Source organism: Nematolebias whitei, chromosome 21 (genome assembly GCF_014905685.2).
Source record: "Nematolebias whitei isolate Nwh7 chromosome 21, NemWhi1, whole genome shotgun sequence".
NCBI classification, from domain to species: domain Eukaryota; kingdom Metazoa; phylum Chordata; class Actinopteri; order Cyprinodontiformes; family Rivulidae; genus Nematolebias; species Nematolebias whitei.
In genome coordinates, this window is record NC_056518.1 from 26,505,540 (window position 1) to 26,527,226 (window position 21,687).

The 21,687-nt window shown below is 41.3% G+C and overlaps 1 protein-coding gene across 1 annotated transcript in view; it reads right to left on the bottom strand.

The window, feature by feature from the left end:
* Positions 1 to 14,212: 14,212 nt before the first annotated feature.
* The window catches only part of ccdc88c (coiled-coil domain containing 88C), a 29,260-nt gene continuing 21,785 nt past the window's right edge, over positions 14,213 to 21,687 (bottom strand). Inside the window, exons 18-31 of the mRNA XM_037695022.1 lie at positions 21,542 to 21,683; positions 21,335 to 21,469; positions 21,096 to 21,257; positions 20,740 to 21,017; positions 20,393 to 20,536; positions 20,051 to 20,237; positions 19,828 to 19,973; positions 19,644 to 19,733; positions 19,205 to 19,482; positions 16,118 to 16,186; positions 15,705 to 15,806; positions 15,489 to 15,623; positions 15,172 to 15,401; positions 14,213 to 14,990 (exon numbers count right to left, since the gene is read on the bottom strand). Of these exons, the coding sequence (XP_037550950.1) occupies positions 14,277 to 14,990; positions 15,172 to 15,401; positions 15,489 to 15,623; positions 15,705 to 15,806; positions 16,118 to 16,186; positions 19,205 to 19,482; positions 19,644 to 19,733; positions 19,828 to 19,973; positions 20,051 to 20,237; positions 20,393 to 20,536; positions 20,740 to 21,017; positions 21,096 to 21,257; positions 21,335 to 21,469; positions 21,542 to 21,683 (2,812 nt within the window). The 3' untranslated portion in view covers positions 14,213 to 14,276. The remainder of the gene's footprint in view (positions 14,991 to 15,171; positions 15,402 to 15,488; positions 15,624 to 15,704; positions 15,807 to 16,117; positions 16,187 to 19,204; positions 19,483 to 19,643; positions 19,734 to 19,827; positions 19,974 to 20,050; positions 20,238 to 20,392; positions 20,537 to 20,739; positions 21,018 to 21,095; positions 21,258 to 21,334; positions 21,470 to 21,541; positions 21,684 to 21,687) is intronic.

The following is a 21,687-nucleotide window of genomic DNA, read 5'->3' on the forward strand; positions in this document are numbered from 1 at the left end:
AGTCACATCTCAGCCATAATCTCTGTGGCTTATATAATTGAGGATATTAAAGGTATATCAGTAAATTATCATTGGAAACGGGATGTTTAACTATTCCCACGCAGTGTTAGTCATTACGCTGTCGGAATGGGAAGTTGTACAACGTCCCCGCTGTTGTTTTTTCTTCAGCCTTAGATGTGATGTGGTTTGTCTGCGGCGAGCCCAACATCACGATGACTTCATGAGGTCATCTGTCCTGATCCTGCTATGATTCATGTTAAGTTTAGTGCAGTTCCAGCTCACGCCCTGATGACGAGCAGCCAGCCTGCGGGAGGAGCGCACGAGTTAGCGTGCGCGGAGAGAGCCGACGCCGAAGCCTCATCTTCAGATGCTGCGTCCTACTTGCAAGGAAGGTGTTCTGGTTTGCAAAGACCTCGTGTCAAATTTGATTTAAAAACACAAACGTCTGATAAACATTAAAGGCCTCTGAATACTTGAAGAAATGCACATAACCTTTTTCATTTATTTATTTTTACCATAATTTTAAACTAAGATCATCTTGTTAGAAGAGACATTCTGGCCAAAAGTTGTAAATGCTCAAAGTACTTGTTGAGGATGACTCTCAGTTACTACCACTTTGATTTTTATCTCAGTATTGGTATATTTGACAAAAGTGTAGCCGTTGTTGTGTTGGCTAAAGTTGATGAGCTGTGGTGGTCTTATTGAAATGACTTTATTATTAAAACCCAACCTGTAGTTCAAATCAAGATATTTTGCTAACAATCGGGCAGGGCTGACTTGATTAGTCAAGGGCAAGGTATTTAAAACCAGTTCGGAGCGATCAGGTAGCTTTCAGATAATTTTAGGTATGAGTTTTGGCTACTAACGCACCAAATTTCAGCACAATATTTCTAAAACAGCATTTTTTTCATTAAAAGCTTATCGTAGCAGCCATCTTGAATCAAGTTGTCCACACTTGATGTTACTATGGTGTTGATTACATGTCCAGAAATGACTTTTTTATCGATATGAATTAATTTCCCTTTTATGTTTTGAAACATTGTCGTTTAATTTCACTTGCCAGATTTTTAAAAACTATGCAAGTAGCTCTTATGAACTATTTTAAACTGGTTTCGTAATGTCACCTGAGATTCGATAGAAAATAAGTCAACTCATGAGACGCACGAGACTAAATATTTGCTTTATTTGCACATTTTGAAGACACGAGATTATTTTTTGCATTTGGAGGAAACAAAGATTAATTAAAACGTTTAAACCTTTTAAGACCCTTATTCTGATTTTTTTTTTTTTTTTATGAATCATTTCAAATTCAATTTTTTTAGATGCATTTGTCAGTTGTAGACTTTTTTTTTTGGGGGGGATGGATCTTGTTTATTATAAAATCCTAAATATAAATCTATTATGAGAACATTTTGTTGATTTTCTCCCTGAATTTGTAAAATAATCAAGAACTTTTTAACCTAGTTTTTAATCTGTTAAAGATTTACAAATTTCATATTTTAGAAAAGTTATCTTTTTTTTATATACCGATACCTTTTTAGATCAAATATTCCCAATCCCCTTGAAGTGATCTATTAATCCAGTTTAACTTTGATGGGAGTCTCCTTTAAAGGCGTCGTCTTCAAGTTGAAGTCAGACATATTTGATATTCGTATGCAGATGTTGTAGAAAACCTAAATAGTCTTTGTGCTTTCTTTGGACCCAATCCCAGAAAACTCCCTAATTCAGAGAAAAGATTCCTGCGACGAATGCCGTTCACTGCAAACCATGTTTTGGATGAACCACACAGATTATGAGTAATTATCTTTTATCAATTTGGCCTTTTTAACTTAACGGCCTTGTCATTACTTCATGAACGTCACTTAGAAAAGCCCAACTAAATTATGAAAATTGCTTCCCAACTCTGATCCCGTCCTCTTGAGAAATATTGTTTTTCCTGCAGGTTATAAATCTGTTTCCATCTCAGGTTTGCTTTGGATTTATGGTTTGCTGCAGTGCAGAATGCGCTCCTCAGCAGATGTGATCCATCTTCTGTGCGTACCGATGATCAGAGCTACAGACACGGCACTAACTTCACATCGGCGCGTCACGTTCGACTCGTGATTTTAACGACAATGGAAGCCGTGCGCGTCTGTCTGCCACGTGTGGACGTTTATTACCTGAACAAATCAACAACTCATCTCATAATTACTGATGTGAACGAACCAGTCGGTGATCAAATTAGACGTAATGTTTGGGAAATGAGGCGAAAGAGCTAAAGAATGTCTAATTATGATGAATAATTCACCCCCTCCCCTGATTAATGATTTGTCTACTCCTCCACAAAGGACTTGATTTAGCATCACAAATTCTTAAAACAATTGAACACGGAAGGTTGGGAGGGCTCGTCTGGGATCCTTATTCCTCTAACAAGTTAAAACAGATGAGAGCATCACAGGATTGGTCAGCTCCAAATAATTATTTAATGTCTGTGAACATACAAGCGAGTGTTCATCCGTCTGACGTGTTAGCAAAATATGTCATGAATCACTAGGTAAATTTTACAGAAACGCTCAATGTATTCATCAGATGCACGTCTACGCATGATTAACTCTTAGTCATCCTGGTTCAAGGTGGCCGCCACGGTTAACAGATCTCAGGAAACACAAAAATGGCTTTAGCTCAGTTATTTTTACAGATGTTGAGATAAAATTTGACACAATAGCCACAACTCATACTCTAATCGGATCGCGTGCAGTGATGAATTTGTAAACCAAACAATGCTGGAACGCAAATAGTGGGGGTTCTGGGTGTCCCCCAGAAAATTTAGGATAAAGTAGATTCCATTTCCTGCATTCTGGTGTATTTTACCAGGTTGTTAAACATCTACGTTTACCTACATTTGTAAACACTTGATTCAATAACTATTTTAGAGAGCGACAAGAAGTAGCCTGACCAACAGCTCTCCTTGTGTGAATAGAGCACGCTCCGCTTCTCTCAAGCATCATCGCACCTGCTCCAGCATCTCCTTTACCACTGCCTTCATGTGCTTCAATCCTCGGTTGTTTAGTTGCACAATTAGAAGACTTTATTTTTTATTTTTATGAAAGTACATTGGACTGTCTTTTCAACATTTTGATCACTGTTATTTCCATTAATTGGTGCTGTTGTTTTGATTCGTGATGTGCGTAACATGATTACCCATCAAACATGTCTCTTGTATTTTTAATAAATAATCAACATTTTATTAATGACCCAATTAAACTGTAAAACTGATTTGCAGTTTAGTTGTGCTGTTTAACTATATTTTTGTGTTTTTAATTAAATTGCCCATGACTGTACTTTTAGGGGCATAGGGTTTTTTAAAGGTAGAAGCGGAAATGCTTACTTGAAGGAGCAGCTTTTATTTGATATTAGGAAGCTCGTAAGTGGCTGTTATGTTTAAAATTAGTGTTTATGTAATTATTTTCAGAATGCATATCCAATATAGGTTTTATTCTTTCAAGGCAGTCAAATTTGTTTATAACTTTAATAGTTACCGGAACGCACCCTGTCAAAATAAGAGAGTTCCTGGATCCTGTTCCGGCAGAATCCAGCTCAAATCAAGCCCTGATCGTGTGTGATTTCTGTTTAAATCTTAGGCAGGAAGGAATAATTAGTTATATAATGTAATGTAGCCAGGAATGTACTTTAACTATGCAGACATTCCCATTAAGTTAGAGTTGTTGACTACTAATAGTTTCCTAATAAAACTGTTATTAATAACATATATGTTAATATAATTTACATTTTCTTGTTAATTTGCAAAAATGTTCTTGAATTTTGTAAAGTTGAGTCATTCTTCCACACCTTTCAATATGAACTTTACATTTCTGTCAGCTACATCAGGTTTGTAACTTCTGCAGCATCGAGCTTCCTCCGTATCACTTCTTCTACAGTCGATAAAATCTTTCTGGCTGACTTACTGACTGGTTACTCCTCTGGAATGATGCGTCTTGGTCGTAATACCTGACAAATTGTACCGCTGAGATGAAAGTTCTCAGTTATCTGCAGTTTGCACGTTTCCCTGATTGAGCTTCACCTCATAGCTCAGTTTGATGCAGAAAACGAAGCCCAGCGTTTGTTAATTGGCGGTCCGCTTCACGTTAAGCACTTATTTTTTGTTTAAAATGCTGTAGAATGGAACAAACATTTAAGCTCAATGTTAGAGGTGCTAACCACTTTTTTTCATGCCATAAACCACTTCTCTTCAAATGTTCGCAGAACCAGCATCAATGTTCTCTTAAGTTCAACGTGTCGCCAACTTGCACCTGTGCATCGTCCTTCAATAACGAATCCTACTGGAGCTCCAAGTCTCGGGGGCTTCAGTGAAATTGCAGGGATTATTGGTACAGAGGTAAACTACTTTTTTAAGGTTTCTTTATCATCTCATTGCTTCTGAAACTTGCAGCAACCAACAGACCCTTGTGAGATTCAGTTCCTTATCAGTGGTTTTCCAGGATTCCTATTGAAGCCCAAAAACCTTAACCAGGAACCCAAACTAGTCCTACAAGAAAATTCACTGTTTCAAAGAACCCAAGTACATTTGGGACTGGAAAGACTTCAATCAGGAACTTTAGGCCTCGAGTTTGTTTGTTTGTTTTTGATTTGCAAACAGTGGTGCCTGTCAGTATTGAGTGTCTGTTTGGTGGGTCTTGCACTTCTGATGTTGTAACCTGTCGTGCACTGAACCAGGACCATGGGCCACAAAAAAGGAAGTTCTGAAGGGAAGAGTGCAACAAGTCTGTTTATGCAAGCATGATCTTTCATCACTGCAACATAAAGAAAAAACCCATCAGAGAACGAAACTGTGTGGTTATATTTCCTGTAGAGTGGGTTTCCTTTTAATACTATTTTTAGAGCTGATTTAAATATATATATATAAAAAATATAATATGATTGGTGTTTTACCAGTAGAGACGCCTAATTTACAAGATGAGGACAGAAGTTAGCTGTTAAAATCAGGTGGGATGTAACTAAGTACAAGTACTTCATTACTGTACTTAAGTACATTTTTCATGTATCTGCACTTTACTTAAGTAGAGTTAAACGTGGGTACTTTTGAATTTTACTCCACTGCATTTTACATTAAGTGTACTATCTACTACACTACATTTCTATAATGCGTTGCGTTACAAGTTACATTCACGTTGCATTTTTTTTTTTTTTTTTAATTTGTTGTTTATTTGTTGTTTATTTGTTTTATTTGTTTATTTGTTTGTTTATTTGTTATTTGTTGTTTTGTTTTTATTTGTTTGAAAGTAACCAATGGAGAGAGAGGAGTTGGTTCATTGAATCACTGTAAAGTGGTCAGGTAACGTTAGATCCACCTTCAAGAAGAGCTGGACAGCACCGCTAACACACATAGAATTGATTCCACCGCGAAGAGTCAGCCCGAAGATACAAGCCACCCATGGCCTTATTGAAAGATTATTGAAAGATTATTGAAATATAATTGAAAGACTATTCAGTACATCAGGACAGATTCTCTTTCCCAAAAGAGCCAGATTGGACTCACCAATCTTTGAAAACCAACTTCTTCTGAACTTGAACAAGAAATTCTTGCTGCAATATTAAAACGTGTCAGTTCATGATGTTAGGAGACAAGAGATGTCTCCAAATGTCTCGACACTCTGGTTCCAAGTTTTGAAAAATGGTGTCAGGAAGTTAAAATATTGTTCACTATTGACCCATTACAAGGTCGACTAGACAGTATTTTAACTAGAGTTGATGACAAACTGGAGTTGAAATGATCAGAGTCTGTTCTTTTGTCAGGTCTGATGCTCCTTTTTTCTGTCAGACAACTTTTACTTAAATGTGTTTACTGCTGTTAAAATGACACATTGGTTTTGCTTTGTGTTAAATAAAAACTTTTAAAGGTATAATCATTCCTCTTTCTTATTTTGCTTAATGGCATTTAACTCTGCATGTCATCCCTGAAATTCACAGAATCCCAAGTCCAAGTGTGTCACAGAGTAAACACAATAAAAACATGTATTATCTGCAGCATTGTTCATTAAAATGGCTCAACACTATTAATGTATTACAGAAAATATACATACGGTAGGTACACTTAATGATATTGTAGACCACTGTATTAGGTACTCCATTCAGCAAGTACTTTTACTTTTAATACTTTAAGTATTTTTAAAAGTAAGTACCGACTTACTTTTACTTAAGTAAAACCGTTAATGTGGTACTTCTACTTTTACTAGAGTACATTTTTGTCTGTTTATTTGTACTTTTACTTAATCTCCACCACTGGTTCAAATGCTGTTGTCCACACAAAAACTGAATCAGATTCAAGAATACGTGAAGGCCTCCTGGGACGACTCATCAGACAGAGCCACCATAAGTCCCTCTGTTTTCTTGAACCCTCGGTGTCATCACTACTTTAAGGAGCACATGAGCAAGTTGTTCAAGAGATTCGGCGCTGCGGTCCAACAGGACATTTCTAGGTGGTCCAAAAAGTCTTAATGAACACTATGTCTTTGTGAGCCTGATGGAGGAGCAGCTATGGCTCAGACTCTAGAGCAGTGACTCTCTAAATGTTCTGAAAAACTGCAGATCTCTGCCAAAGAACAACTCTCCAGGAACCCTGACGATACTTTCTTTATGCTCGTCACAACTTGCTAAGCTAAACTTTGCACGAATCGTTTCTGACGCTGCACTCTTGGGTTGGCTGGTCTGCCTTCCTGCAAACATCTACAGAGAGCTGAGGTGGCCCTTTCATGGACCACAAAGGGCCACAGCACTCCGTCCAACTGGGGCCCAGAGTCTGGGCCAGGACCCAAAGAAAGACTGTACTCAGATTAAAAAAGGGTGCTCAAAGGATCTGGGCCAAGCATGAGACAAATACTCTGTGAGTTGTCAGATATGCTTCAGCTAGAGAACTGGTTTGAACGATTTGAACATTTCCTTCAGTAGAACGTCAAGTCTCGGATTTATTTTGACACTCTGAGGTGCTTTGACCTTCATTTTAAATTAAACTGCTGGTGACTCCTATGTATAAATCATATATCAAGGTTCTTTACTGTCATTCGCATCACGTGGTACATGAGATGGAACAAAATTGTGTACACGGGGTCCCAGTTACATCCAACAATAGCAAAAATATAAAGTGTAAAAAGAAACAGTAAATAAAGATCCAAGATATATACCAAGCACCAGCATATCAGTAAGCAAAATGAACAAATGGCTAAATAAGTTAAAAATAATAAGTTATATATACTTATAATAAGTTATAAGTTCAAAGCTGCAATAGCTGTTTAAAATTACATTTTTCAGTTGGTAACAAAACATTACTGCAGATTTTGCTTATTTATTACAGATTATTTAAATTTCTGTCTCATGGTAACTTGAGACGGGTTCCAGAAACCCACAAACACTGTATGTTGGGATATTTTGTCGTGTAAGTTTTATTTATTTATTTATTTTAAGAATGAATTTGTAATAAGTTTGAGAACCCTCGCAAAGTTTTTGAGACACGTTGGAAACCCTCGCGTTAATGACGTTAGCAACTTGTTGCCAACAGTCAGAGCCCAGTGACATGAAGTTTTATAGATGCGATCATAAAAATAAATGTTTACTCATGTTCTGCCTCATTTTCTAAATAAACTGATTTTGGCAACAGTGTTCTTGTTTTAAAATAAATTTCTTTCTGATTTTTTCCAGTCCAGGGCAACAAACTTATTAAAAATGTTAAATATTTAAATTATTTTGGAAATTTTGTAATATATTTAATTTTAATGTTAAATTCGTTGTAATCGTTTAATTTCCACTCCTCTAGTGGCAGCAGAACCATTTTTTTATTATTACATGGACGCCCCGACCTAACGAGCTAAATTTAACCTGTTACCAAGGAAGAGGTATCATAAGGAGGGCTGGTGCCCCCATAGTGTTCTGTTTAGGAACACCCCTGGATATTAATCTTTACTCAATGATACGGCTTTTTAAACTTTTTATCATCTATCCCTCTATCCCTCCCTTTTGAGTTTATCCAAAAAGAACATTATCTTCAATTATGACCAAGTTTTAATTAATAACTATGACATTAACTAATAATCATAAACAAGAAGGAAAGATGAGAAAATAGAGTTATTAAATAGAATTAAGGAGGTTAGCAGCGTTTCTGGATTTTGTTTAATTTTACTTTAAATTTAAACGCTAGCTTTGGTTTTTACACCTTAAAGTGTGTTGAGAACCAATCCAGAACTGTCGGATCAAACGCCAAAATGAGTGGATAAAAATTTTTTTACACAAAAATCTTCTGTACAAATATTTTTACTCTAAAACTAAATAGTATTAATGAAACTGACTTTTGTAAAAGTTTTCAGCTGCAGCTGGAAAAAAGTTGTTTCAACAAAACAAAGTTCAGGACCAGACCAAAGAAGAGGTTTACCCACAATGCACGGCAGCACATTTGGAAAACAGCGTGAGCACGGAGGTGGAGGGTTCATGATGTGGGCATGTTTCAGTCACTGAGAGGACCGTGAATTCCTCTGTTGGGTTCTAGAGACAAATGGCAGCAAATCAACCAAAGGATGGCTCAAAAATGAGCAGGACTTAATATTTTACTAACAATGTCGACTCAAACATTGATGCCAAGGTTTTAAAAAAAGAGGTTGTGCTCAGCTACTACCACACCAAAGTTAGCTCAAAATCTGTAAAACCAGTAGCATTTTACCCATTTCTGTGTTTGACATGGCCAGTTGGCTGTGGCGGCCATCTTGATGGGTCAGTCCAAATTGAGGTGAACAGAAACCTCAATGAACGGAGCGATGCACAGAAGAGTGGGCCAAAAATGCCTCCACAACCACTGGAGGTCCTACAAGCTGGACCTTCACCTGAACTCATTTCTCAGAGTTTCCATTAAGTTTTTTTTATTTTTTATTCTGGGAACCACCAGAAAGTTTTTATTCCCTGAAAGACAAAAGTCAGAGTCATGGAGCTAAACGGACCCTTCAGTCCTCACCTGATCTGAAAACGGAACCAGCACCAGCTCCTGGTCCACTCACCCTGACAGAAACCTCAGTCTGCTCGACTCCTCCATCATGTGCTCCCACTGCAGATCACCATGACAACAGTCCTCCTCTGCAGCCTGATGCTGGTGCAGACCCCTCACCTGCACCTGCACCTGCAGCAAAGTCCACTCGGATCAATACCCAAACCTGATCAGAACTCCAGCTGCTGCCTCGGAGCAGGAGAATCCCAGAGCTCGGTACCCGTCCAGAACCTCCCGGGTCCACAGAGGACTGAGTTCGGGTGAAGACTTGCCGGCTCTTTCCGCTCCGACAAGCTGCGTCAAAGTGAGCGCCTCCTCTGCGTCTCCGCGCCTCGCGCACATCCGGGGAGGCGGTCCTGCCCGCGCGCGCATCTCAGCCCGAACCGGTCCAACGCGGCCATTAAAGGCCTGGCACTCTTGGAGGAATGCTTGTCGCCCGCCGCCTCTCACGCCCCAGTTTTCGAGTATTAGAAGTAGCTCACTCCCAGAATGAGGAGGACTCTCAGCTACTACCACCTCAAACTCCCGCTCTGTGTCTGTAAAGTTGACTCAGTTAAAGTGTGTTGGCTCAAATTAGCCGTGGGGGCCATCTTTAAAAGTGAACTGAAGCAAGAAGTGTTTTAGTTGTTTCTTCTTTATTCAGATGTGAACTCTTTACTCTCACAGAACAGAACCTGCAGACTTGGACCCAGCTGGTCCTGAAGGATGCAGTCCGGTACCGGACCCCTCAGGGCACTCCTTTTACAACTGCTGCTATTTCTGACAAATCTTTATTCTGCAGAATCTTTAGTTTCATCTTTCTGACACAGTTTTTGTTGGATTAATTAATTTCATTAAGCAACTGGCTCTCGGGCCTGCTTCGATCAAAAACTTTACGAAGAAGAATAAGATTCATAAACACAAGACTTGTTTTAGTTTTTCTGTCCATGTTCATACAAATAAAATGTCTTAGAAAACCCAAACAACAAAGTAAAGGAACTATTCATCTCTTTGTGCTGCTAGCCACCAGTTCCAGATAAATTAGACAGAAAATTTAACATTTAACACATTTTAGGACAAATTTCAACATGTTGCAGGTCAATATATCGAACTGAAAACTACGCAAGATGTTCTAAAAAAATATGGCAACGTGATAAAAAATTAAGGCTTGATTTATTTCATTATTAAAAACGAGTCACAATTACATTTTGACCTAATCATTATTTTCACACTAATAGTTGATTTAGTTTTAAACTTCACAGTAATACTACAGCCTATTTTTTTTAAAATTGATGTAAACAATTTTGTACATTTATATTTTGTCCCAAATTATGCAGTTTTTAAACTCGGGTCGTCATTTTTGGGGTTGTAGCTGAGTCATCTGACCACACGGCTACAACTCTGTGGGCGAGATTGACAGTAAATATTTTGGAAATAACCTTTGACCCCTTCTGAATTCATCAGGTCATTGCTGATGTCTTTCCACCCTGGCATCACATTTGGCTTGAACTAAAACCTTTACTTCCTGTTTGCACAGAAAGGATGGTTTTAGTTTGACCTAAACAAAGCGTCACGTTGCATCAATAACTTCAGTTTTTTTTTTTAAAAGAACGTATATATATATATATATATAATTACCCATTGTCGAAAGTCAAAGCAGCATTTTTATTGTCTGTTAGCAAAATGTCTCAAACACTGGGGAGATTGAAACTCTCATAAAGTTATACGTCTACAACGGATTAATTTTTTAGTCGATTCGATGCACACCAGTTAAATCAACTTTAACACAAAAAACGGTTTTATCTCTTAATGAGAAAAATTTGGTGGCAGTAGCTGAGAGTCGTCCACAACTTGTATCTCAAATGTTAAGATCAGACCAGAACATCGTCTGAACGCGTTAAATTATGTCTAAACTTAAAGACTCGAAGAGGCTGTTTAGGTTTAGAGGTTTTATTTTGAATCTCTGCAGAATCAAACTCATAACTTTGTCAGTTTTTCAGCAGTTTTCACATCAAATCAGCAGCAGCTTCAGTTCCAGCAGAAACACGAGCGACGTCCGTCTTCTGGCGTCGCAGCAGAGTTCGTGTTTTCACACAGAAAAGGTTCGAGTGGTCAGGTGAGCAGAAACGAGTGGAGAAATACGCAGGATTTTCTTCCACAAACAGAAACCCGACAGACTTCACCTGCTAACCTTCATGACTACTTAAAGCCTTCTCAAAATAAAATAAACTAAAAACACAACTGAAACCAGTTTGGACCAGCTGACAGGATTTTTTTTTTCTTTCCATTTTCAAGTTCAACATTTTATATAAAAAGTCCTAACATTCAAAAAGTTATTTAAAAAAAAAAAAAAATCTAAAAATGTACAAAAGTTACAGGAAATAACTTATTTGTTGCATATTCATGACATTTTGTTCAAAATGTGCAGAAATAATCAGTCGGCTGTCGTCTTCAGCCGTCCAGTGTTGCATCATCGTCAGCGTTTACATGTTGGTGGGATGTTTTATTAAAAACAAACAAACAAACAAAAAACAACCGCTTGCGTTTTCATCATTTATTTTTTCTTCCAGTGGTAAAACGTCTCGTCTTCTGTAAATTAGAGAACCGATGAAAAGTGAAGCTTCTGGATTTGTTGAAATGTCAGGACTCTGATCTGTTGCTTTGGATCTTTGTGGGTAATAGTACAGCTTTGATATTTTTGATTACTCGGACGCTCGTTGGCTACAGAAGGTTCTTGTAGTCGAGAGGCTTCAGACCCGAACAGGATCTGAACCGCTGACCTATGAAACCCGACGCAGCTGCTGCATTATTTAGCAGCTTTTATTGTCTGTAGCCGAAGTTGAGCTGCCGTCAGACTCGACTGAAAGGTGACGGAGCAAACGTTCAGACGGTTGTAAACCTTTGTGCTGCTGTTCTGTCTTCCAGTCTTATGCAAAGAAATCAGATTTTTATTTATTTATTCAACGCGTTTGAGCGAATCTGACCATTAATAAACTATGAAATCGAATAAATAAAAAGGTCAACTTGAACTTTAAGAAACGGTGCAGCTTGAAATATTTTACTCCAGTAGTTTTCCAGATTCTCATCTGAAATACAGGTACGCACTCAGTGTAAACAAAGCACTTTAATCTGCATACTTTACTCAAACCTGAGCATCAATATGTACAAATACACTAACGTTGTTAGCTTCTCGATGCTAAATGACTCTTCAACGGACGTCACCGTTGTCGATTCATTTCCAGTCCATTTTCCAAGATAAACAAACGCAGGCATGCAGTCGCAAGTCGTTTACAACTTTAATTTAGCAAGTTGTTGTTTTAGCCAATGTTTATGGCTACCGTATTTTCCGCCGTACACGTCGCACCATCCTATAAGTCGCATCAGTCCAAATATGTCTAATAAAGTGGAAAAATCCATAAATACACCACTTCACCGTATACGTCGCATCTATTATGCGTCACCTCTGACAACCCAGAAATGTGGGCCGGTGTTGTGCCACAAATCGATTGGCTGCCAAATGGCGGCTGCGGGAGCATGCACGGGAGGACTTTAACAAGGTTGACAGTTAAAAACAATTATTTGTTTGCTCGACTTTATAGTAAAGGTGTCTCAGTTGAACTTTTACTTCATAAATGAACTTCAATGGTCAAATTAGCTGCATTTCACCAGGGCGGCGCAGCGAAATGAAACTGGTTTGACAATTGCTCCAAGAGAGCAGAACGAAGGTGGCAGGTATGGCAAGCCGACTGCGTCATTAATAGCCACTTTTACTTATTACATGACACAACGGCATGCTATACCACTCGAGAGCCATCTAGCGGCTGTAATGGTAGAGTTTAATATTTTCAGTCAGAATGAATGAAAACGATCATATCGCAGCCAAAAATTGGTTTATAAACGTGGAAGAAAAAACTTAAATACGTTGCTTCGGCATTTAAGTGGCAGGGCGTGTAAATTATACAAAAACCCGCGACTTATAGGGCGGAAAATACAGCATTTATGTTAAGTCTGCGTTTGTAAATCAGAAGTTTTCTAATCTGTCATCAGTGCTTCTGTAAATACGTTTTTAAGATATTGGACTTGAAGCAGAACAAGGGATCACATGACGAGCCTCAACATCCGATCATCAGAACCAAAAACAGTCACTCTTGAGTTTTCTTTGGTGGATGTTTGTGTTAAAAAGGAAAAAGAGGAGCACCAATAATCGAACATTTTCTAACACTAGTTGATGTTTAGACAGAAGAACTAACAGGTTGAAGTTGGGATTGTTCGGTTTTCTTACCCCGGCCCCAAAACTAGATTTTTCTACCTGGATTACTGAGCATGCATCAGGAAGTTCTGAAACGGATAAACTGAATGGAGGTCCATCAGAACCAACTCCACACACTCGAGTGTTTGAGGCTCTCCTCTCGGTCGTGTTTCTGGATCAGTTGGTGCGCAGCAGCTCCCGACCCGAACGCCGTGGTTCCCCTTGTCGTGTTTGTGAATGAAGTCCAGCTCGATGGTTTGTGAACCTGCCCCCCCTTCCCCCCCTGAGGGACCAGGGCCCAGGTCCAGTGTGCATGTGTGAAACTAATGTTGGCTCGGCTGGAGCAACGTTTCCCGTAAAGTGTCAGAGTGTTGCATGCTGGGACAGAGGCTAAACACGGAGAGAGAACTGTAATTAAGCAGGAGGTGCCCCCCTCCTCCTCAGTCCACTCACCACCTCCTCCTCGCGCTCCTGGTTCTCTCCTCCTGGCGGCTTTTCCAGTGTTTGTTCCTGACAGTAAAAATAAAAGAAACATGATACATTCAGCCACTGCTGTCTTGTGTGTGTGCAGAACCGCTGGTAAACACTGAGGTTCCGGGTCATAGACCGGACAAGCTTTAGTGTTCTCGTGCACAAAAACGTGCACTTTCTTTGATGTTCCTCACGTATTAACCTTGAGTCCTCCAACTGCGGATTAAAATCTAATAAAAGTTTTAATTTACAGCTAAATTTGAAACGAGTCTTTAAAGATTCTTCAGTGATTTTTGCATGAAGTCGTGCTGGATCAGAGAACCTGCAGAGCGCCCGTCATGTTCAGGTGGAGATGTCTGTGGACAAACTGCAGGCGTGTCACGTCGGTGTGACTGACAGCTCCTGTTTTAGCAGCTGCTGTTGCTCTCCAGGATTTAGACCAAGCCAAACCACAGACTGCACCCTCTTTAGATTTGTTTTGAGAGAAAGTCTTGAAGCAGCAGCATCTTTGTTCCAGTCTTTAGACACAGCCCACTCAGACGTGAGCCCCAGCGTTTAGACGCAGCCGTACTCGTACCACACCGTTTGCGGGTCGTTGTTTGGGTCGGGTGAAGCCGGCGTGCTCTTGGGTCGCTCCACCGAGCTGCCCCGGACTCTGTCTCCGTCTTTGTTAGACTGGGAGGGGTCTCCTGACAGCCCCTCCCCCTCTCTATGATCCGAGGCTTTTTCAGGTCGTGCGGCCCTGACGGGGGTAACCATGGCGACCTCTCCACGGTGGCCATTCCGGGAGGCGGCGGCCCTGACCCTCTCAGCGTACCTCTCTGTCTGCAGGTTCAGGGACGTCGACTGATGGATGGGTGCGTTCAGGAAGTTGCCGTCTGAAGCTCCATATCTAGCAGACAGTGGTCGCTCGCGGGTGTTGGCCCCTCCCCCTTGTCGCCGAACCACCGCATCTTGAGAGGGAGATCCCTCGTTTCCACGGTAACTGTCTGGTCCATTTGAACGCAGCAAATCAGCGGAGGCCAGGCTGAAGGCCCTGCTCAGTGACTGGCCGGTTCTCTGAGCGTCAGGCTGGCTCGAGGCGGGTGACTGGCCAACGGGCTGGCGAGGGGAAGGCTTCACGCTTTGACCCGGCCTCTGATTCGACGACTGGACCGTGGGGGTGACGTAGCTGGTTGGGGTAATTTGATCTCTACCAGTTAAAGCCGAGGGGGCGGGGCTTCGAGTGAAATAGTCAGTCAACAAGTCGTTGGTGCTTTCTGTCGAGAGCTGCAGAGAAAACCAGAATAAAGTTTTTCATAAAAATTTAATCTGTAATAAACCTAATAATGTTTTTGTAAATTTTTAATTCAATAAACTCCAGTTACAGTTTGCTCTATCTCACCAGATTACCCCATGCTATTTACAGTTGAAATAATTTAAAATATTTATATCTGGAGATCTTTCTCACCACAGGAGGAGACTGCAGGTTGCTCTCCTGTAGAAACTCCTCCAGTGTCACCATCTCACTCCCAGGAGAAGATGGTCGCGTTCTAGTCCTGACTCCGCCTCCTCTCTGAGGTTGGGCTCTCTGGGGGGCGTGGTCATACGGAAGCGTAGAGCTACGCGACAGTGATTGGCTGGGACCCATGACGTCATCACTGGAGAGGCTGGCAGATCGAGGCTGACGGTTCGATGCGTCTGAACAACAGAAACTGGTTTAGTTATTGATCCCTGTCTGATCGATCTGTGATCAGTACCAGTCTTCATCTTTAATCACATACACACCTCTGCAGGTGACGGGTGAGTTGGAGCTCGAGGTGTTGTGGCTGTAGTCCGCCGAGCCGGGCCGGCCTCCTGTGTTGCCATGGGAACCAAAAACTGAGTCTGAGGAGACGTGGCGAGGGTCTTCATCAAACAGTCCTGGAAGTTTATTGCTCCGTCATGAAAGCGGTCACGTTCTGCTTTAGTTTGAGATGGAACCGTATGAAAAGGTTGATCTACCTCTGGGCCTGCGGTTCTGTCCCAGCCTGGAGCTGTTGGTCTGACCCAGTGAAGATGGCTGATGGTTCGGCGTGGAGTTCAGGCGGTTCCTTTGAGTCAGAGCTGGAGCAAAAAACAAAAAAAAGTAATTAAAATATTTTATCAGCTGTGTATTCAGTCATTTAAAATGTTTTCCTGTTCAGCATCTCCTGTAAAGTTTCTGTGAACTACTTTGCATATTTTGTGCTTTTTTCCCCACTCATATCAAAACGTTCAGCTCAGTCAGGAACAGTGTGCTTGGATTTGCTCCAATTAGCTTTCAGCTACAGTTTTGCTAATTTTATTTTTATTACAATCCAGTTTTAGCTTCTTTATACCAACAAATTAAATAACATTTGAACATCCTGTAACTCAGGGTATAAAATATTAATCACCTTGTCCGTCTTCTCCGTTGATGCTCTCATTGCTGCCTCGATTAACGCCCCGGCCCCGGTCTGTCAGTCCTGTGGACCAATCAGAAAGCTTTAAAGGAACGCTGTGTCACGATGTGACCGCGGTGCAAGCAGTGAAGGGAAGCACAGAGGGTGACGGTCCAGAAACACTGGGACTGGCATTAGTTACCACGGAAGCAAAGCAGAGCGTTAAGAAATCTGCTGTTGTTCTTAAAGTATTTGTTTTTATGACATTGTTCTATTTACAATTTCCTCTGAAAACCAAACCGGCAGAAACTGAACGTTGTCTGACTTATTGAGTCAGGCTGCATCTTAAACACCAAACGTGCATGTAGTAGTTTGAGAAGTGGTTTACAGCATGATGTGGTCATCAGCTCTGCACTGAACTGTGGGAGATGGCTGCTGATTTTAGATGAAGGATTCAGAAACATTTTACATTTTTGGAGTGAGATGAAGTGGGCAGCATGATGGCTTAGTGGTTAGCACTGTTGCCTCACAGCAAGAAGGTCCTGGGTTCAATCCCTGGGTTGGACCTGGGGTCTTTCTGCGTGGAGTTTGCATGTTCTCTTTGTTTGCGAGGGTTTTCTCCCACAGTCCAAAAACATGCATGTTAGGCTGCCTGCAGGCCCGGGGCCTCTTTTCTAAAGTGATCTCAATGGGATTTGATTGTTAAAAATTGGTTAATACATAAATAAGTTGTAGAATGTGAAACTAAAATTTTAGTATAAAATGAAACTGATGGGCAGTGAGTGAATCTGAGACTGGAACAAAGATCTGATCAGGTGTAAACAGGTTGTTTCCTCAGGCGTGTTCCTTTTGCATTCTTTATTTAAATAAAAACGCTAAGTTAAATTGTTGATCTGTTAAAAACAGCAGGTTTTGTTTGACGTGATGAAGCATCATGAGGAGGAGGGTGCTGCAGCAGCAAACGGGTTTGAAACGGCAGTGAGGTTACTGTGGCGACCAGAGGAAGCTGCGGCGAAGCTTCGTGTAGCAAACGGGTCGTGTTTTCTGCAGTCTAAGCTTTTCTTCAGGCGCCGCTGAGTTCAAAACACTGAGGGAGCGTGAAGGTAGGACGAGGACGTTCACACAGAAAGCACACACCACTTACTATTAAAACTGTCCAGAAACATGCAGCTGCTTGTGTGTGTGTGTGTGTGTTTTGTGATGAGGGTTTGATGTGATGGTGGTGATGATGAAGAGGATAGGGGATTTTAGAAAACTCCATTGGCAGAGACTGACGAGCTGCTGAGGACTTCAGCTGCGATGTCAGAAGAAGACCAAAACCGCAGGCGTCTGGTGAGAGAGAGGGAGGGACGGGAAGAGGAGGAAGTGGAGGAAGAGGAGGGGAGGAGCTTGTCTTGACTTTTACTGCGGAGAAAACGTAAGCGTTTGGGAGCAGGAGGAGCTGAGAGATGGAAAGGAATGAGAGGAAGAAAAATGACAGAAAATAAGTACAATAAAACAACAAGTTAATGATTAGAAGTTATTGATTAGAAGTTATCGATGAGTGACTCCCAACAGATGACATGCAGGAGAATCATTTAGACAGAAACACAAACCAAAACTCTTAGCTGACCTCAACTCACACAGCAGTAAATAAATGTTCGTTTAGTTTTCAGGGGTTTTAAAGCCAATCTATACAGATGGAGGAGGTGGTAAAATAAATTCTGATGTACAACTGCTGGCAGAAAATCTGGACTCATCACTGATGCAGCCCGTTTATAAAGTTTTACTCACAGAAAAGACTCAAAACTCTTATTTAACAGCTTCATATTTTGGCTTTGAAAGAATGTCCAGTTTATTTTTGAACCAAACATGCAGTCCTTAGTTTCAGCTCGTCTGTCTTTGAGGACCTCACAGTTAAAAACTAGTCTTCGTTCATCAGGTTGGAAGTTCTGAAGATTTGTTTTAGCTGTTAGGCTGAGTGTGAGTTGAGCTGAGCCTCAAGACAAACTAAAAATAGAAAATGAACACAGAAAATGAAGCATGAGCTCTTGTGGTGGTTAACGTTTAGATCAGACTAAAACAGAGTAGACTTTGATTTTTCAAAGATCGTTAAGATGACTTTAAAATATTACGAGAAAGTCCGGCTGCTTGGAAGGAAAATATATTAAAAAAATAATAATAATCAGAGCTGGATCACAACATTTGAACAGACAGTGCAGCTGGAAGAGGATTTCCACTTTTCAGACAGTTTTCTTTCTAAACACTTTCAAGCCAGAGGCCACGATATTAAAATGTACACAGAGTCAAAGACAAACAGCTTCATCGCTGCAGCCCTGACGAGTTGGATGCCGACCAGTGAAATGTAGGATAACTGGTTATAAAACAGGAAATTTGCTCTAACTCAGATTGTTTTTACTAATAAAACTCATCACTACACACATTCTTTACACAACGACAAGGCTTGTAGATGATTCTCAAACTCAGAAACTCCAAACATGGCGTCAAACGACGTATAGATTTAGAGTTCAGAGTTAAATGACTGAAAAAGTGAAGTTATGAACAAAATGAAATAAAAACATCACAACATTCAAAGAATAAACAGCAGCAGCATTTTGACCAACGACAATTCTGTTGGTGTTTTCTGAGATGGTTTAACTTTTTAATGTTTTCTATATTTGTATTTTGTAAAAATACATTTTATGTTTTAGGCTGGTGTGTGTGTGTGTGTGTGTGTGCGTGCGTGCGTGTGATATTTAACGGAGTTTGTTGAGAATCACTGAACTTCTTTTTTTTACATTTTGTGTGCAAAATTAGAAATCTTTTAAACCAGAAAATCTGAGTTAGTAAAATATCTAAATTAGGTAATGGTAGATTTATAGTTTACTAATAAATACTTGAATTTAAACATGTTTTTACTGTATTTTGGCTCATATCTGAAGATCAACGGCGCACTCTACAGGATTGTCTTGAAGCTGCATCTCAATAAATACCAACCATTTATTTGGTTCAAAGAATTAAAAGTTCTTTTTACATTTTTGTTTCTGCATTAAACAATAGACATGTAAACGAGCCTCCTGCAGACGTGCTGTGGTCCGTTTCTGTGCTGCCGCGTGCATTTACCTCTGATCGGGGTCAGAGCTGGACTCTGTGGTCCCAGGCTAGGGCTGGTGCTGTTGTTGCTATGGTTACTGTAAGAGTCACTTCCTGTGCGCTGAGGAACAGGGGGCGGAGTCTCTGGCGGCAGCAGAGTGGGCGTGGCGGGCAGTGGGATGTCCGGAGCGCTCTTCGTTCGTTCTCTGCCTTTATCGGCCTCCTTGTCGCCTCCTCGCTCTCGGCTGCTCTCCTTTCGGGGTTTGATCAGTTTGACCAAAGCTTTGGCTCCGGACCACTGACTCCTCCTGGAACCAAACATCAAACGTTCAGACCTGCAGAGTCACTGGTTTCCTCCTCTAGCAGGCAACACTAACAGAAACGTCCCAACTTTTACAAAGGCTGAAACATGAACAGCTGTTTGTGTTCAACTGTAAGAAGAAGCTTTCACTTTAGAAAACAGTCTTACTTTTTAGGCGTGGGGTCATAGAACTTGTACTGGTCCATGATTTTTTCTTCTAGTTTCTCTTTTTGTCGACGAAGAGAATTCAGCTTATCGCTAAACAGAGGCGGAGACAAAAACGGGAGACCTTAAGATCACAGAACCGTTTAGTTTTTGTTTCAACATCAGGTGTTGAACTGCGAGTTGTTACATGTATAACTTCTGCTCCTGGTGGTACAGCTCTTTGCTCTCCATGCTCCTCTCCAGCAACGTGTGGTTCTGTTGACTCAGCAGGTTGATCTGACTCAGGAGATGGTGGTTCTCCTCCTCCAGGTTCCCTTTTAATCGACTCAGCAGCTAAACACACCCAAACACACGTTTTAAGGTCAAACTCTCCCGTGCTCCAGATGTTTAAGCATAGAGGTCGCGTTTACCTCGCAGTGGTTGTCCAGTTTGGTCATGGTGAGGTCCAGGTTCTGGTGCTGCTCCATTAGGGAATCGTACCGTGCCACCCACTGACTCGCATCCAGCTGAGCTGAACCTAATGAGCTTTTCAGTTCGTTGATGCGCTGATGGAGCCCCTCGTTCTGCTCAGAGTGCTGCGACTGGCTCTGTGTGAGCCTGAGGAAGTGGCACAAAATATCAAACATGATAAAAACACAAATATTTCTCTAGTACTAGATCAGAACTATAAACTGATCGGTTCTAAAGTGTTTAAAGATCAGTTTCAGGATCAGCGTTAACATTTGGGTCAGAACACTGTTTTAATACGGTACCTGCCCACTTCTGATTTTAGCTCCAAATTCTCCTGCTGTAAGAGTCTATTCTTCTGGACCTCCTGATTTAGCTCCTCCTTTTCTTTCTGACCACGCCCCTCTTGCTCCTCCCACTTGTCCTTTAACTGCCGCAGTGCGCAGTACCTGCAGGACATGAAACGTCTGTAACTGAAGCCTGCACAAACCTCTCAGGTGTGTCTGTGTAATATTTTCACTTCAGCAGGTTTGAAGAAAAGCGGAGTCGTTTGGAGGAAATGTTGAATACATCGGGATCTTTTAAAGGTGTTTGAAGACATCAGAGACGGTCAACTTTAACGTGCACCACTGCTGTGGTTTGATTCCCTTACTTGCTGTGCAGCGTTCGGTGCTCGCTCTCCAGCGCCCTCTGTTTGCCTTTCAGTGCCGCGTGCTGACTGATGAGCTGCTCGTACTCCTGCGCTTGCCTCTCGTGCACGCTCAGGAGGCGCTCGTGGTCGCTGAGCGTGCTCTCTCGGGCTCGCCACGCCTCGTCGCGCTGCCGCTGCCACGACTCGACCTCCGTCTCCAAGGCAGTGACCTGGCCTTGCAGCACAGCATTCTGGGCCATGAGAGAGGCACTCTGGGAGGAGATGGTGGAGTTCTCCACCTGAGACGCAGTATGATGATTAAAAAAACAAAAAAAAACCAGAACCTGAATTTAAAAAGTAGAAGGACTGAGCAGCACCTGCAGTTTTGCTGTCTGTGTGTGTAAAGATGAATTCTGCTCCTGCAACGTGGTCGTGTGCCGCTGCAGCGCTGCCATCTGGCTGTTGAGAGACGTGTTTTGGTTCTCCAGCTGTTTGAGCTGCTCTTTTAACAAACTGCTCTCTGTGTGCAGGGAAGCATTCTGCAAAATATACACAATCAAGGAAATTAGCTCAAGTTAGTATGTGAACGGAGTGTTTTAGTCAGGATAGGCCTTACGTTCTTTTCTACGTCTATGAGATGATCTTTGATCCGCAGCAGTTCAGCCGTGGCACTGCGTTCGCTGCCAGAGCGCTGCAGAGCGTCTCCTCCTGCCTCCTGTTGCTGACGCAGAGCAGAAACCATCTGACGAACCTGCAAACGCAAAAACATACATTTACTCCCTTTCTCTGAAAAGGGTTTTGAAAAATATTTGTCTATTCCTACCGTGGTCAGCTCGCTTTGCAGAGCAGCGTTGAGCGTGTTGCTCTCTTCTAGTTTCTTTTCCAAACCGCTGATTTTCTCTTCCTTTATCTTCATCGTCTGTTGGACCGTTTCTTCAAGCCGTGACTCCAGCAGTTTGTACCTGCTGA